The sequence below is a fragment of the Colius striatus genome, chromosome 6 (assembly GCF_028858725.1).
Source record: "Colius striatus isolate bColStr4 chromosome 6, bColStr4.1.hap1, whole genome shotgun sequence".
Taxonomy (NCBI): Eukaryota; Metazoa; Chordata; class Aves; order Coliiformes; family Coliidae; genus Colius; species Colius striatus.
This window is the reverse complement of record NC_084764.1, coordinates 3,334,979-3,349,330: the sequence shown is the minus strand read 5'-3', so window position 1 is coordinate 3,349,330 and position 14,352 is coordinate 3,334,979. Positions and strand designations below refer to the sequence as shown.

Genomic DNA, 14,352 nt, shown 5'->3' with positions numbered 1-14,352 from the left:
GGGGAGGAGAAGGGAGCTAATTATAAATGGCCTGATCCTGCCCTCGCCGACTTTAGAAGAAGCGGGATCGGGCCCCCGGTTCGTTTCGGCGCAAGCAGCCCTTCGCCAGGATCCGCCCTCTCCGGAGATCCGCCGCGACTGCCGACAGCCCCTCGGTGTCACCAAGTGCGAGGCGAGGCGACGAGGTCCCGTCTCCGCTCCCCGGCCGCCCGCCGCCCCGAGCCCACTGCCCCCCAGAGGCCACCGGCTTCGGTCTTCCCCGCTACCGGCAACACGCACGAATGGCACGAACGCTAGTGGCTTTTCCCACCGCGGGTGAGCTGCCCGCGCGGTGCGGCTCCCGGTCTCCGGTGCGCTGCCCGCCCGGCGCGTCTCCCGGTCCCCGCCGCTGCGCTGCCCGCGCCCGAGAGGGGCCACGGGGAGAAGTTGCTCTCGCCCGCGCAAGTATTGAACCTGCCGCCAAACAGGGGGCACGCCGCCTCTTCCGCGGGGTTTTCAGAGCACGTTCAGCCCCACGCACCCACAGCCACCCCCCCGCGAGGGTAGTCGGACTGCCTCGGTTGAACCCTCGGACAACTGCGCTCCCGTCTCCCCGCGGGTTTTTATAAGGTGCTACCGACAGGACGGGTACGTGAAAGCAAAGGTTTTCTGCCAGGACGGAGCAGGAGAGCTGATAAACATGTCAGCACCCCTTCCCTGCTCGAGGCTTTCCTCTCCCTCCGGATCGCAGACAGACAGCGGCAGGAATCCCTGGAAAAACCTTCAAGTGTTTTTCCGATTCCAGCCGAAGAGATGTGAGTCGAGGGAAAAAAAAAAAGATAAAGAAAAAAACCCCCCAAACCTCGCAGCCCTAATTTAATCTCTGAAAACTCATAGGTATAAAAACACCCACTCAGCGCAGCCAGAAAGTGCAAACGAAGCGTCACCGCCAGGTACTCAGCTTCCCAGCTTTAATAGCAAGAGCGCTGCCCCCGTTAGCAAAGAAGTCGTTTTAAAAAGGTTAAGACAGCTCCTCTCCCCACATACGGTGCCAAATCCCACTCTCCCTAATGCCTTCAGGGATTAACGGCGTGCGCTGCAGACCACAAGGAAAATAAAGGACGCGATCCAGAAGACGACAACCGGCTTCCGTGGACCCCGTCTTCACCCGGCCTTCTTTCCAGACCGGGGATCCCGGGTTATCTCCGCAGCAGAAGCACCTGCCCCCTCATGCCCTCCGCCCGCTCCGAGTGTCCCCCGTGGGCAGCGGGTTAGATTCCGTCCGGGCAGCCCTTGGCTGCTTGTAGCCAAGATGGAAATACAATCAACTCTTTGCCACTTCGAAAAGCGAAAGCCTGTCATATGCAAAACAGATCTCCGGACTTCCTGCCCCAAATCTACGACCGGCAGTCCCGAGTCATTCATTTCAAGCAAGTCTGCTTCCCTCCCTCTCCTTTTCGCTCCTTCTCTCCCGCACGGACTGCCGAGGTGCGCCGGCAGTGCCCCTACTGCCTCGCTTTCCAACAGCCCGTGCCACTCCGTCGCCACTCAGCCGAGAGGCGAGGGGGCCGCTTCTCTCCCCCTCCTCAAGACATCCCAACTCCGCAAAGATTTGCGAAGGCAACTCCGAGCTGCGGCCGGAGCGTGGAGGCACCGCGCACCGAGCACACACACACTCTCCCCTCTCCGCTGCCCTGGACCGCTCCTTGCCCCGCCGAGCCCCGGCGCGGCAGCGGGGAGAGCCCGGCGGGACAGCGCGGGCAGGACGCTGTCAAGTGCGCGCACCCCCGCGGGACGCCGCGGTTGCCGTCCCCGCGATGCGCTTCGGGAGCAGCGGGCAGCCCGCCGCCGCCGCCGCCTTTCCGCCCCCTCGCTCCCTCCAACTCCGCGCTCGGGCTCCAATTAACCGGCTCGCGAGCCCAACAATTTTTTTTCCCCTTCGCTAATTTCGGCGCGAGCCGCGGGGATGTGTTGCACAAAAAAACGAGCGAGCCGCTGGGGCAGAAAGGAGGGCGGGAGGAGGGACCCGCCGGGAGGCTGCCGGCACCCGGCTCAGGCTGGCAGCCGGCGCCGGAAAGGCGCCTTTTTTCATATTTAAACCACGCGGAATATGTACATTTTTGATTCCTACTTACGCTTTCAGGGGGTTGTGAATGACAGTCGCCATTTTGCTACAATGTAACAGAATATTGTGTCTCGGAGTTCTAAAGGTTCGCTCAGGGGAAGCGGCCAGCCAATGGCAGCGCGGCATACCGGCCCGCCGACCAATCGGGCGCCGAGGGCGGAGCCGGGGCTCTGCTAGTTATTAGGGGAGCTGTCAAAGCCCAGAGGTCACTCCCTCTCCGTGGAACTGGCTGCGAGCAGGTCTTAAAGGGGCAGCGTCCGTCGGCGGGGCCGCCGCCGCGCCGGGGGTCGATCGAGGGGGCGAGGGTGGGCAGGGGGAGCGCTGTCCCGCACCTCTCCGGCTCCAGCCCTAACAAGCGCGCCGGGGGAGGAAAAGCCGAGCTCTCTCTTTGACCCTTCGCCCCGCCGTCGCTGCCCCTCGTGTCCCAGGCGGTGTGCCCCGCCGGGGAAACGAACCCGCGCAGCCCCGTTCGCCCCTCACGCTCCCCGGTAGCGTCCTTCCCGCGCCTGCTTCCCTTTCTCCGGAGCTCCTCTCCCTGCCAGGTCTCCGGGAGCCGCCGGCGCTGGCAGCGGCTCCAGGGCAGCGCAGCTCCCCCCTCCCCCAGGAATTTCCCTCGCCCTGTCAGTCATCCCGGTCCGCAGCCCCTGCGCCCTTACATAACGCGCGGCTGCTGGACCGACCGCCCGGCCCGGCTCGCCCCACAGCAACTTCTGGAGCGTCGGGAACCGCCTCTCCCCGCCCCCCTTCCCCACATCTTTCGGCACACGGAGAGGCGGGGGAAGAGCCCTGACCCGCGTTTCACCGGGCGTGTAGTCCCGCGGTGGGAGCCCGGACCCTGAGAGAGCGGCAGTGCGGGGGCAGAGCCCAAATCGGGGGGAGGCATCAAACTCCAGGAAGTCTGGGCTTACCTGCAACTAATTAAAGGAGATTGCAAACGAATTCTGGAGCATGACCTAAGTGATTTAAGAGATGCCAATCCTGAGCTCACACTCAGAAGTAAAGCCACTCAAGTTCACGAAATTGCACTGGTGTAAATTAGGTGTCAACTAGAGCAAAATCCAACCGAGAAGTTTCCTCCGTCTCTGGTATTAACGTAAGCTTGGCCACCTAATACTTCTCTCCCTCTCTGAGCTCTTGCCTTTCCTTCAGGCATCCTCTACCCCTTTAAAAAAAAAAAAAAAAAAAGAAACACAACTCAACTACCACCAAACTCCAGCTTGCTTCTTCATTCTTTGCATTTATACAACCAGAAGAAACTCAACTAAAAGCAGTTAAAATACAATGCTGTAAAAATAGTGAAAGACGGAGGCCATAGAAACAACGTGATTTACAACTTAATGAATAAAAGTATGGAAGAAATTATGTTTGTGAGATATCCAGGTGTCAACACAGGTAGAAATTACAATCTGCCTGAACTAGTGGGCTCAACTTTAAAAGGGGAAGACAACCAAAATATCTATCTCAATTGTCTGACATTTTTTTCTAATTCTGGGGCAGCAGAGGATGAGGGATGGAGAACAGAAAGACAAAGAAATGATTGCCTACAGTGAGACAGAGAGAATAAAGCAATGCAGCAGCTTCCCATTCATTAAGGATTCATTAGAAGTTTGCAAAAAGTCAAACCCTTTGCCTACTCCAGCTACCAGGTCAACCCAGGTACGGTGCCAAGCATCCATCCCTGGAGGGCATCACTGGTGTTTATCAGAGCAATCTAAGCCCTTCTGTTAGAGAAATAAGCTGTCAGATGGAGAGTTGCCAAGATGCTGTGATCTATCCAAAAACAGTTTTGGGAAGCAATCTTTAAGAATGTTTCCATTATCATATTGCATTATATTATTGAATACAGTAGTAGCCCAGGTGACATTGGCTGTGACCTCAGACCCTCCTGTTCAGTACTCTCTCACTGTTCCCAGGAAAAGCTAACCATCAACTGTAGAGTATTCGTAAGCTCACAGTTGATTAACACACTGCAAGGAACTGAACAGATTAGCACACACCTGAACTGTGACCCTAAATTACCAACCTACATCACATCTCACTACTACAAGGATTTCTGGTTTGACTTTTTTTATTGCCATGACAATCACTTAATGCAACCACCACATTTTAGCATTTACCCTAGGATGAGCAATAGCAACTTTGCTTCACACAAAAGAAAAAAGAGCCTAGGACAGTGTCACACTGCACAGTTGTAGGCAGACTTGTGCTCCTGAGAGAAGGTACCAAAACTCAGCCAAGTTCTAGAAAGCCCTGAAAGATTCTAATGCAAACTGGTGATATTTTCAGAGAATTTAAAAAACAAAACAAAACTGTTTAAGGAAATTTTTAGGAGTTTAATGAGCCCCTCTGGTCCTGTTTGGTTGGACATATAGGCCCATTCCTGCTCTGCAGGCAAGGAGCTCTCAGCACAGCTTGGCAGGGAGCGTATTGCAAAAATGGGATTAAGCCACACGTGCTTCCTTTGCTGCTTCTGTTATTCAGACATTGAGCCTTTATCAGCTACCAACAACAGCAACAAGCAGTGAGGACAGCCACAGATGACCTTGGATTGGTGATGGCCCTTTTCCCAGTCAGACCTCATGATACTACCCCTGAGAACCAGTCAACAGCACTGTCTCACTCAGTGGCATCTCCAGGAGGCCCAAGGACAGAGTTGCCCTATCAGAGCAGTGGCAAGTCTCACCTGAGGTAACAAAGACACATGCTCATGTGCCTGTATTGTTCTCATGTACTGTTTCATTTAGAATTCCACAACAATTAGATTATCATTTTAGCTGGGCAAAAAAAAAAAAAGGCACAGAGCATTGGTATGGCATTTCACTTGCAATGAGCTACATAACTAATTCTTACATGCAGTGTTTGCAAGTAAGGGGATCATCACAAACCTGTCTTATTTCAACTTGTCTGTCCCACCAGAGTTACCTCCATTTCACATGCACACCAGTCTATCATCAGTCCATCCTTTAAGAACTGCATTTTTAGGGACTTTCCCTCTGATTTTTAGGGGTACCACAAGTCATTGAACAACAGTATTACTGTTGTTTTACACCCTACAAGACCAACACATCTGAAACACACTCAGTTACATAGCCACTAAGTTTCATCTCCAGGATCTTTACATTCCCATTTAGCTGACAGTTTTCTTCAGATCCACCTGAAGCATAACAGGGAAGCTGTAAGAAAACATAAATACTTCAAAAGTATTTGGCATAAGAAAATCTAGGGAGGCATATTTTTAGCAAGAGGTTGCCAACATTTAGATTTAAAAACAAGGTAAGTTTTGACATAAAACTGCTGGGGTAAAATCTACATCATTAACAGAAGGCCTAAGCACACTGTCTCTGTGGGGTTAGTGAGCCAGGCTTCAGGAGGCAGAATCCACCATCTCGCCTCCAGCCCCTGGTACAGAACTGCACTGGTGTCTACCCAAACAGAGGAAAAGCAGGGTCATTCATTTTCACCGTACTGGGAAGTGTCATGTCTCATAGATCCTACTGCTGCTCTCTTCATCCACTTACACTTCAAATATTTGTTCTATTTACATAATGCAAGTGCATTGATACTTTCTGTGAGGTATCAAATATACGCCTGCTCTTCCTGCAAAGCCTTGTTTTGGTTCACTGTCTTTCACTGTGAAAACTTCTTTACCCTGTATTTATTGCCTCCTTTCCTTTTCATCTTATTACATTTTAATGCAGAGTTGTTCTTTCCTGGTGGGAGGGAAAGTTAGCTTCTTACTTACACATTCCTCAACTCTTGTGAATTGGAAAGTGAAAGAAACTAGATACTGACATTGAAGGCCACAAATCTAATTTTGCTATGGAGGGAAACATAAAAGACAAAGAGTTGTTAGTCTACCAGAAGCTACATGGATTTTTCAGCTTGAATAATCCCAACTATTTCTAGCGATACACAACTATGTTCTTAAAATGCTTTAATACTCAAAGGGCAAGATTCCTATAGGTCTCAACAGGACAGCATGCTCTGTGTGCTGTATTGTAGCTTGTTACAGCAACACAGGGCCTCACATGCACAGATATCCTGCAACAGATTTGAAGTCGTAACCCCTTTTTATTTATTTAAAGCTGTGCAGGCATCTCTCATACACTGTTTCTTGTCAGCCCTCCTCCTCACATCCTTTGATCTTTACCAATAGTTGGTTAGCTGAAAGAGGAGGGGAAGATAACAGAGTGTCAATGTTACAGACTCAACACCAGCCCTCTGCAGACACATCACCAAAAATTCTACGCGGTCAGCATAACAAAGATAACTATGGAGCTACACAGGCTAAAAGACTGGTGCCAAGGATTCATTCTTTGCAACTTTGGGAATTGCATTCTTAAAAGGTGATCTCAATTTTTAATTTATTTTTAAACAAAATCTCCCCTCAATAGCTATAGCAACAATTTTTAGATGCCTTTAGGCTAATGTCGATTTCTGGCCTGATTGTGACTTCCCACGGTTTCATTTCGTACTCCCTACTCAAGTTTTTATCATGTCTCACTCAAGTTACACTTATGCCGAGGTCTGTACTCAAGCCCTTTTATTTTTTAGTAGAATGTTCTAATAAAATAAATACATTTTAACCTACTAGAGGAGCCTCTAGTATTAAGGAGTACATCAAGGGCTCTATTTAAAGTTTTCAAGAGTTTGTAGTGACAGAAGTTGTTTAAGCTTCCAGGTTCTGGTGCAACACTGTCCCAGATTTAACAAATTGCTGAAAATCTATTCAGTGTGGTTGCTAGAATACTCTATATGTTATCATGGATTGTTCTCCAATTTCCACAAAGGGGAATTTCCCCTTATGAGCATACTGTCTCATAAGAATGTAAGTCTTTACAGTAGCCACTGCAGTACCACGGTAACAGGAGGAAAGGCTCTAATAAGAGAGACATGCTCTGAAGAACACACATACAGGACTTATGGTTGTCCTCCTGTAAGGGGACTCACTGCTACAATTTAGATTGGACAGGTCTGCCTGCCTTATTTCTTAAGTGAGTGACTAGCTGGGGAAAAAAACAAAAGGAAAAGAAGTGAATCCTTTAGGACTCCTTTTCACTCCTCCCTGCATTAAAGGTAGGGAAAACTATTTCTACATCTACATCCATCAGTGGAACACAGAGGTGGTAGCCTGATTCATCTGAGATAATGCCATGTCTCCTGTCTCCATCTATTCCTAGCACAGGGCTGCGAGGGAGTTTCTAAGGTGCCTTGAATCTCAGAGGGAGCAGATCGTATAGATTTGGACATAATTACATGGACAGATTTGACCTTCCAAAAAGGTGCCTCATCACAACCGTAGATGAAATTGGAGGTTTCTGCCCAGATACTGTTTTAACCATCCTTAAACACAGATTTCAAAGATGGCCTAAGAGTGCAGCAATATGACTTCCCCTTGCTCAGAGTAGAAAACAGAATGTAACACCTTGCTAATCAATCTTATCTCTAATAAGCACAGAGCACACACACTGTAATTATGATTCTAAGACAGGTTTAACATTTGGATTGAGTGTAATGAATAGCACTCTACCCGAGAAAATTAACAACTGAGAAAGACATAAACTGCCACATTCATCCAAAGAGAGCGTTAATTTTGAATTTTGCTGTTGATTTGAACAGCTTCACCTCTCCTTCATTACCGATGAGACCACCTCAAAGAAAGAAACAAATATTTCACTGTGACTATCTGCTGACTCCACCATGGAGAATTTCTTTTTACAGAAGTGAGCTACCCAGACACAGCTTCAAAGTAATGACTTGTTTTCTTTCAGTTTTCAAGCTTTCTTGTTCATAATGTGTATTTTGGTCTTTATAACACCAAGAGAACAAATATGATCAGAACTAGACTACTTTTGGAGCACATACAGGAGTTGCACAGCTTACAACAAAACCAGACTTCTTTTTAAAAAACCATAAACACTGAATTTAGCCAGAAAACATCTCACCTGATTACTTTTTAGTTTAATATTATTTGTGAAATATTTTTATTTTTCATATTTTGAAGTTATTTAAGCAACATCTTCAACAGTTTCACCCCTTCTTCCATATAAACACCAAGATTTTCAGTATTGTAGCTTTTCTTCCTTTTTTTTCCCTTCTGTTTTTTTCCCCTGTTATTTTCAAAACAGTCTGTAACTTAAAGTATCTTCCACTTTGTAATCAGAGTAAGAAAAATAAAACCTGATGGGGTGGTTGAGGTGAAAAGGAAAACAGCCACATAAACAGCAGTTTGGAATTACTGGTGGGATAAGAAGGCACTAGCTCATTTTATTGCATTGATTGGCCAAACACCAGAGGAAAATGCAACTAAGGGGAGAATAAGACTCTTTTTGTTTAGCTATGCTTTAAAATCCTGCTAAGTAGAAACAGCTTTAAAAGTGTCCCAAAATTGTTTTGCCATTTCCCATACCACTTTACTTTGTTAAAGGAAGGAAATAACTGAAAGGTACAGACTGATCTGCCTAAAATACCAGTTTAGGTCAAGCCTAGCCTTAAAAGTTGATGACTGAAAACTTCAGGGGACACATGTGGTACTGGTGTAACACAAAATTGATCCTAGGAATCTATTAGAGTAAGTTATTTCAGTCAATGTCACAGTGGAGCCAGTGCTGATTTACTTGCCTCCAAATCTCCCCAACAATTTGCGCCTGTGGAGCTAATCCAACACAAATTTCCCCAATTCAAACAGGCTCTCAGGCTAGAATTCTCCTCTTCAGAATAATTTTGCTGATACTTTTTAACAGAGATAGACACATTGGTAAAATCTCTTACACAGAAGTAACATTGCCAAGGGTGCTGCATTGTTTCTGGGGAGGTTATTTGGTTTGTTTTCTTGTTTGGTTGGGGTTTTTTTAAATAAGGGTGGGAGCAGCTTTTCTGTCAGGACAGCTCCTTCCAATGCAGAAGTCACCTTTCCAGCAGGAGGCTTTGCCATACAACTCTTGCCCCAGCCATTCTTCCAGGATAACTAAGCCTTGTGCCAAGTGCTTTACAAAACTCAGGCTTTTGCTTGAGCTGACAGGCCTTTGCTGACACTGTTACTCTGTGCTGCCTCAACAGAAAGTAGCTAAGAAGAACTTGTCAAAGTTTATTAAGAAATTCCAAGCAAAGAAAAAAGCTGATGGGATACTGCTTCATGCAGATATGTTCCCATATTTTTGCTATTGCTGATGCTGCTTATTTGGCTATTTCTGGGACTAGTCTGTAGAGTCATTGTGCCATTCCAAGGAAGACTGCCTACTGCAGGATTTACCAGGCATATACATAGGGAGAGATTCTCATCCTTCACATGTATGACCAATATGGGCCTACTGACTTTACTAGTACTGCTACTAGTATTTACCCCAATATCCACCAGAGTAGGTTTGTACAGGCCTCATTCTGAAATCCATAGTTAAAAGCTGTCAACAGTGAGCAAGAGTAGGCTATAGAGGCTCAAGATTCCTAACCAGTATGTCTAGGAACCACACACTCTTTCCCCTACATTGCTACAAGTAGCACTCACACATACCATATATTTAACCCATCTTCAGATCTCAGGCTGGCAGGACAGAAAGGATTGCTACCCAGGGACCAAGAGCATAATACAGTCTAAATACAACATTGTCACATAAAACTTATGCTCTCCATCATGTCGACTATACCACATGCAGAAAAATCCAAGTTTCCTACTTTGCTATTCCTTCCACTATTTGTTTGCAATGTTTTGTTTGCTTCTTTTAAAGGTCAACAGCCTGCCAGGAGCATGCCAGCTTGTACATTTGGAAAAAAAAAAAAGAAGGCATAGGCATCTTCAACAGAAAAATTCCCACCAAACATACCTGAGGAAACCTTGTAGCATTTAGAATGTCATGCCCATGAATGATCAAGCACTACAGTTTTTAGACTGAGCAAAACTTTGTAAAACTAGGTGTAAAATCGGTCACCTACTAAGGATGGTGTCTTATGTGTGGTGAATTCTGCACTCACTTGTAAAACTCAAAGGTTTGCCCATAGCAGAATGTTGTGTCTATGGCTAAAGCCCTTATGAAATATGACTTAAAGGCATTAGAACAACTTTCATAGAGTAAAAATGTCTACTGAGAACAAGATTCCAGCTTGCACAAAGTAAAATAGCTTTAAAAATTATTTCCTTGCCTGGCTCCTGCAATCACCAGCATCTCACTACAAAATGCATGCAGTGGGAATCCAGCTTCCAGAACCCCTTCCAGATTGATCCTTGCCAGTTTACGACTATTCAGAAATGGTATCAGCAAAAGTGACTGACCTACGTTCTTTTTCACTTCCCTTTGGCCCTGCAACAAACAGCTTCTTACCCTTTCCTAGACACTGGCTAATTCTTCTCCAAGTTCTTTTTATTAAAATCTTTTCTCTCCCCACACAGTAATAAATTCTCCCAGCAACTGCAACCATCCACTCTGGTCATTCTTCTAGACAGGGGCATTGGCCAAATCCACTTGGGGGAAGGACAGCACAGAACAGTCTAAAATGCTCTTGATTTTCCTGTGGGTGAGAGGTGATTATTGCTTAAGATCACTCTCCCATCAGACAAGTGATGGATTCCCTTACCCTATTTATACACTTGGAATAATTCACTAGCTAACGCTTTTCCTAGCTAAATAAATGCCCACCTCCTGAAATGGATTTCAGCTTCTGGAGCACAGAGGTTACACAACAAGGGTCAGTACGCAAAGCCTAGTGCCAGAGACGTGCAGCTGCTTCCCTCACTCACACCCCTCCTTCTGGTTATTGAACATGAGAATCCCACTTGTATTCCAGATACAAACGTAAGCATGTTATATTCCAAAGCTGGGCACTCCTCCAAACTGGAATGCTGGGGACATCCAAGTCAGGCCTACTTGTTAACATAGCATCAAGAATGCTGGGACAATAGGCATTCATTTTGCAGTTACTGTATATTTAGGGGGTTTTTTCCCCCAAAAAAATATTCACTAGCCCTCCAGCAAAGCTTTGTTTGCAGGCCATATTCTCACACAAATATCCTCACAGCTCTGCTTAAAGGCTTATGGAAGCTCTGCTCTGTTTTCAAAAATTCAATCAAGAGAAGTAGACCTTAACTCAGAAAGACACCAAAACATTTGCTTATGCATATTTATTGACACTAATAATTTGCTAAAGGCGAGCTATATTATTAGATATCCTGCAGAAGCAACACTGGGAAGAGAAGTAACACAGATATCAGATAAGACTGAAAAATAATTTAGGAAACAATGTCTGCTGAGGTTTGGATATTGTAAAGAAAGGATCTAGAATCAGAGTAGGATTATATGGCTAATGCAGAGTACCTAAGGACTAAGAGCCGATAACTATAGGACACCTTGAAAGAGTAGACTGGAGTATTTTGGAGTGCTGCGATATAGCTGTGTAAGCCTAGAATCACATAGCCTAAATTCCATATGGGTCCCCATGTCTAGTATTTCCTATTAGGTAACTCTGGGAGTTATGGGATTCAGGGCCTTGGCTTTAGTCTCCTCAGGGCTGAATGCCTGGGCTACGGACAATAAAAACAAACTGAAAAATCCCTGCCAGTCAGATTCTGTTCCCATTTGCAATATTCAATTCTAACCTAAAGGCTTGGTTCTGCCAAAGTTGGCTTCAACAGGAAGAAGGGTTGTCCAACATTGTTGCAATCAAATCCAGTTTATACTGCCAGGAAGATTTACACTGCATTTACAGTGGTGCAAACTAAAGCAGAACATCATCTATGTTTATGCAGAAGTTTTAAACATATGCATGCCACCACTGAAATCACCTGTGCAAATTTTCATATATTTACTTCAAAATCAATCCAGCTGATAAATTGGTACTATCTAAAGCCTGGGTTAAAAGCCCTAACCCGAGAAATAACATTTCCTTGTATCCTTAAGTACAGAATTTGGCCTATACAGGGTATTTCTGTACGAAAGCATGGTCTTAATAATAAATAAAACAAACAAGATACTCTGAAAGAAGTCTACTAATTTCGTCCTACTACCCAGCAATCGCTTAATTTATCCAGTAAAGCCTGAAGCGTAGGAACTAACCCGGCTGTGTGTTACACTCGGTGACCGCACCGCTGGCGCCGGCTCCGGGAAGCCCCCGGCGGCGCGGGGCACACTCGGCGCTGGGGCGCCCCCTGGCGGCGCGCCGCCGCGCCCGAAACGGCAGCGCGCGGGGAAAGTTCTTCACCAGCCTTCACACCGAATTAATGAGCAAAACAAGAAGCGTCACGTAACTCCCCTCAACGAAGCTCCCCTGGGACTGTCCCAGGCACTACCCTCCGCAGCAGGTAGCGGCACAGAGGTCGGGTTGCACCGGTAACAGAACGAAAGCCGCATTTACGCGTTTTCTGCACAGCCGCCCACGGCAAACAACTTCCCCGCCCGGGGCTGAGCCTCCCCTCTCTGCCCCGCGCCGCCCACGCACGACCCCAACAGCAGCTGCTGTGGCATATCCTTCCCTCTCCTGGGCTTTCTAAGCCCTAGGACTTCCCTAGATGGAGGGTTTGGGGGTGTTTGTTTTGGGGTTTGGGTTTTTTTGGGGGCAGGGAGGCAGTGTTTGGCTTTGTTTTTATGTTCCGTCTTTTTTTAAGCAGGGATGGTAGAAGGGAAAGAGGACAAAGTAGCTTTTAAAGTTTGAGCATCTGAACAAATTATTTCCAACAGTGAGAGCAAACAAACCACCTTAAATTTAAGATTAATAAGGTTGAGTGACTGCATGACTTGATGGCTTTGAAATTCAGACAACACAGCAAATTTCATGGCTTTACAAATTTTCTATGCAAAAAACACCTAAGCCATGAAAAATACCACCAGAAACCTGTTGCAATGTGGCAACCGAATTCCCAAGGGTTCCAAGCAAGCATCCTTCTGCTCTCTGCATTTTCTCTGCCAGCATAGAAGGGCAGCAGGGCAAGGGAGAAGAAGAGCACGAGAAAAGACTCTGCCCTGCAGCCAAAAACTGTTATAATGCAACGCACATAGAGGAGTTGAATTCAAACTGTGAACAAAAGCTTGGTTCTGGTATCTCCTAATTTTTTTGAGGATTTGACTTAATGCTACTTGTATGACCAGACCTAGGTGGGACCTGCTTTGGCAGGAGGGTTGGACTAGATGATCTCTAAACGTCCCTTCCAACCCCTACCATTCTGTGATTCTATGATATATATGGCATGATATATCTATCTATAGCTGTGATGGACTCTAAGTACACACACACATAGTCCCTCTCTGGCAATTGGGCACGCACATGCAAGCATGAGCACAGATCTACAGAGCATCGTTTCACCTTTGAAGTCAAGCTGTAAGCCTTGGGACCATCTCAACTACATCTGAAAATAACTTTTTTTAAAATAAGCACTAGGTGCATGGCATTATCAGTTTTTCTTTTCACTTTGCTTTACTAGTATAGAAGTACTCCTTGAAAGCCAATTTTTGAAGTGTTTTATCTGCTTTTGCTCTGTTCACTTGAAATCATAGTTCTGTTTGTAATACTTTAATTATTCACGTAGCAGCCAATTCTGATTTTAGAGATGATGCTGCTGCTGCTTCAGGTGAAGAACAAAACAGAAGGATCAGAGGAACACCTACACAGAAAGTAGTGCTTTCATGCCAAAATTTTAAGCCAGGAAACATCAGGTAAGGGAAGGAGAACTTACAGGACACATCCCTATAAAGTTTAATATTTTATCATATAATAATCTTTTAAAAAAAAGATTAGTAATCTGTAGGCAGGGTTGCTCAGGATTTACTATTCCTGTCTCTCAGTTAACAGGGGACTTGTTAGTCACAGCCTACAAAGCCAAAGAAGTGTACAAGAACTATTTAGTTGAAGCCTTGTATCATGAAGAAGCCAGTTGCAGTATTTAAACTCTTATAAATATGAGAAAGTGTCACTCAGTTTAACACACTCTCAAAAAAAAAAAAAAAGCCAAAACCAACATCATCAAGCAGTGGAAACCCTTGATAAATGCCAACCATCGGTTTCAAGCTTATTTTGGACTGATGTTTTCTTAAAGCAGACTACAAGAAACTTTTCCTCCAAGAAGGAAGGGTAAACAAAACATTCAGCCCAACCAATTGTCTCCAAGGTGAAAAAAAAGATCTTTAGCAGTCTAAACATCTCAAGTTCTTCCACTTAGCCCAGCTTCTGCTGAAGCTGACACAGCTTGAGATACAGCCTAGCCATGTGAAAAGGGCACTATGGTGAAACAGTTGGTCATTGGCCTTGGCAATAACATCCCTGGCACT

At 45.9% G+C, this 14,352-nt stretch overlaps 1 protein-coding gene across 9 annotated transcripts in view; it reads right to left on the bottom strand.

Moving 5' to 3' along the window:
* Positions 1 to 2,230, bottom strand: part of DPF3 (double PHD fingers 3) — a 166,962-nt gene extending 164,732 nt beyond the window's left edge. For 7 of the 9 annotated variants that reach the window (XM_061997682.1, XM_061997688.1, XM_061997684.1 and 4 more), the window contains exon 1: positions 2,115 to 2,230. In XM_061997682.1, coding sequence (XP_061853666.1) covers positions 2,115 to 2,230 — 116 coding nt within the window. The remainder of the gene's footprint in view (positions 1 to 2,114) is intronic. The other 2 variants (XM_061997685.1, XM_061997687.1) reach the window with 1 other exon arrangement.
* Positions 2,231 to 14,352: the final 12,122 nt, after the last annotated feature.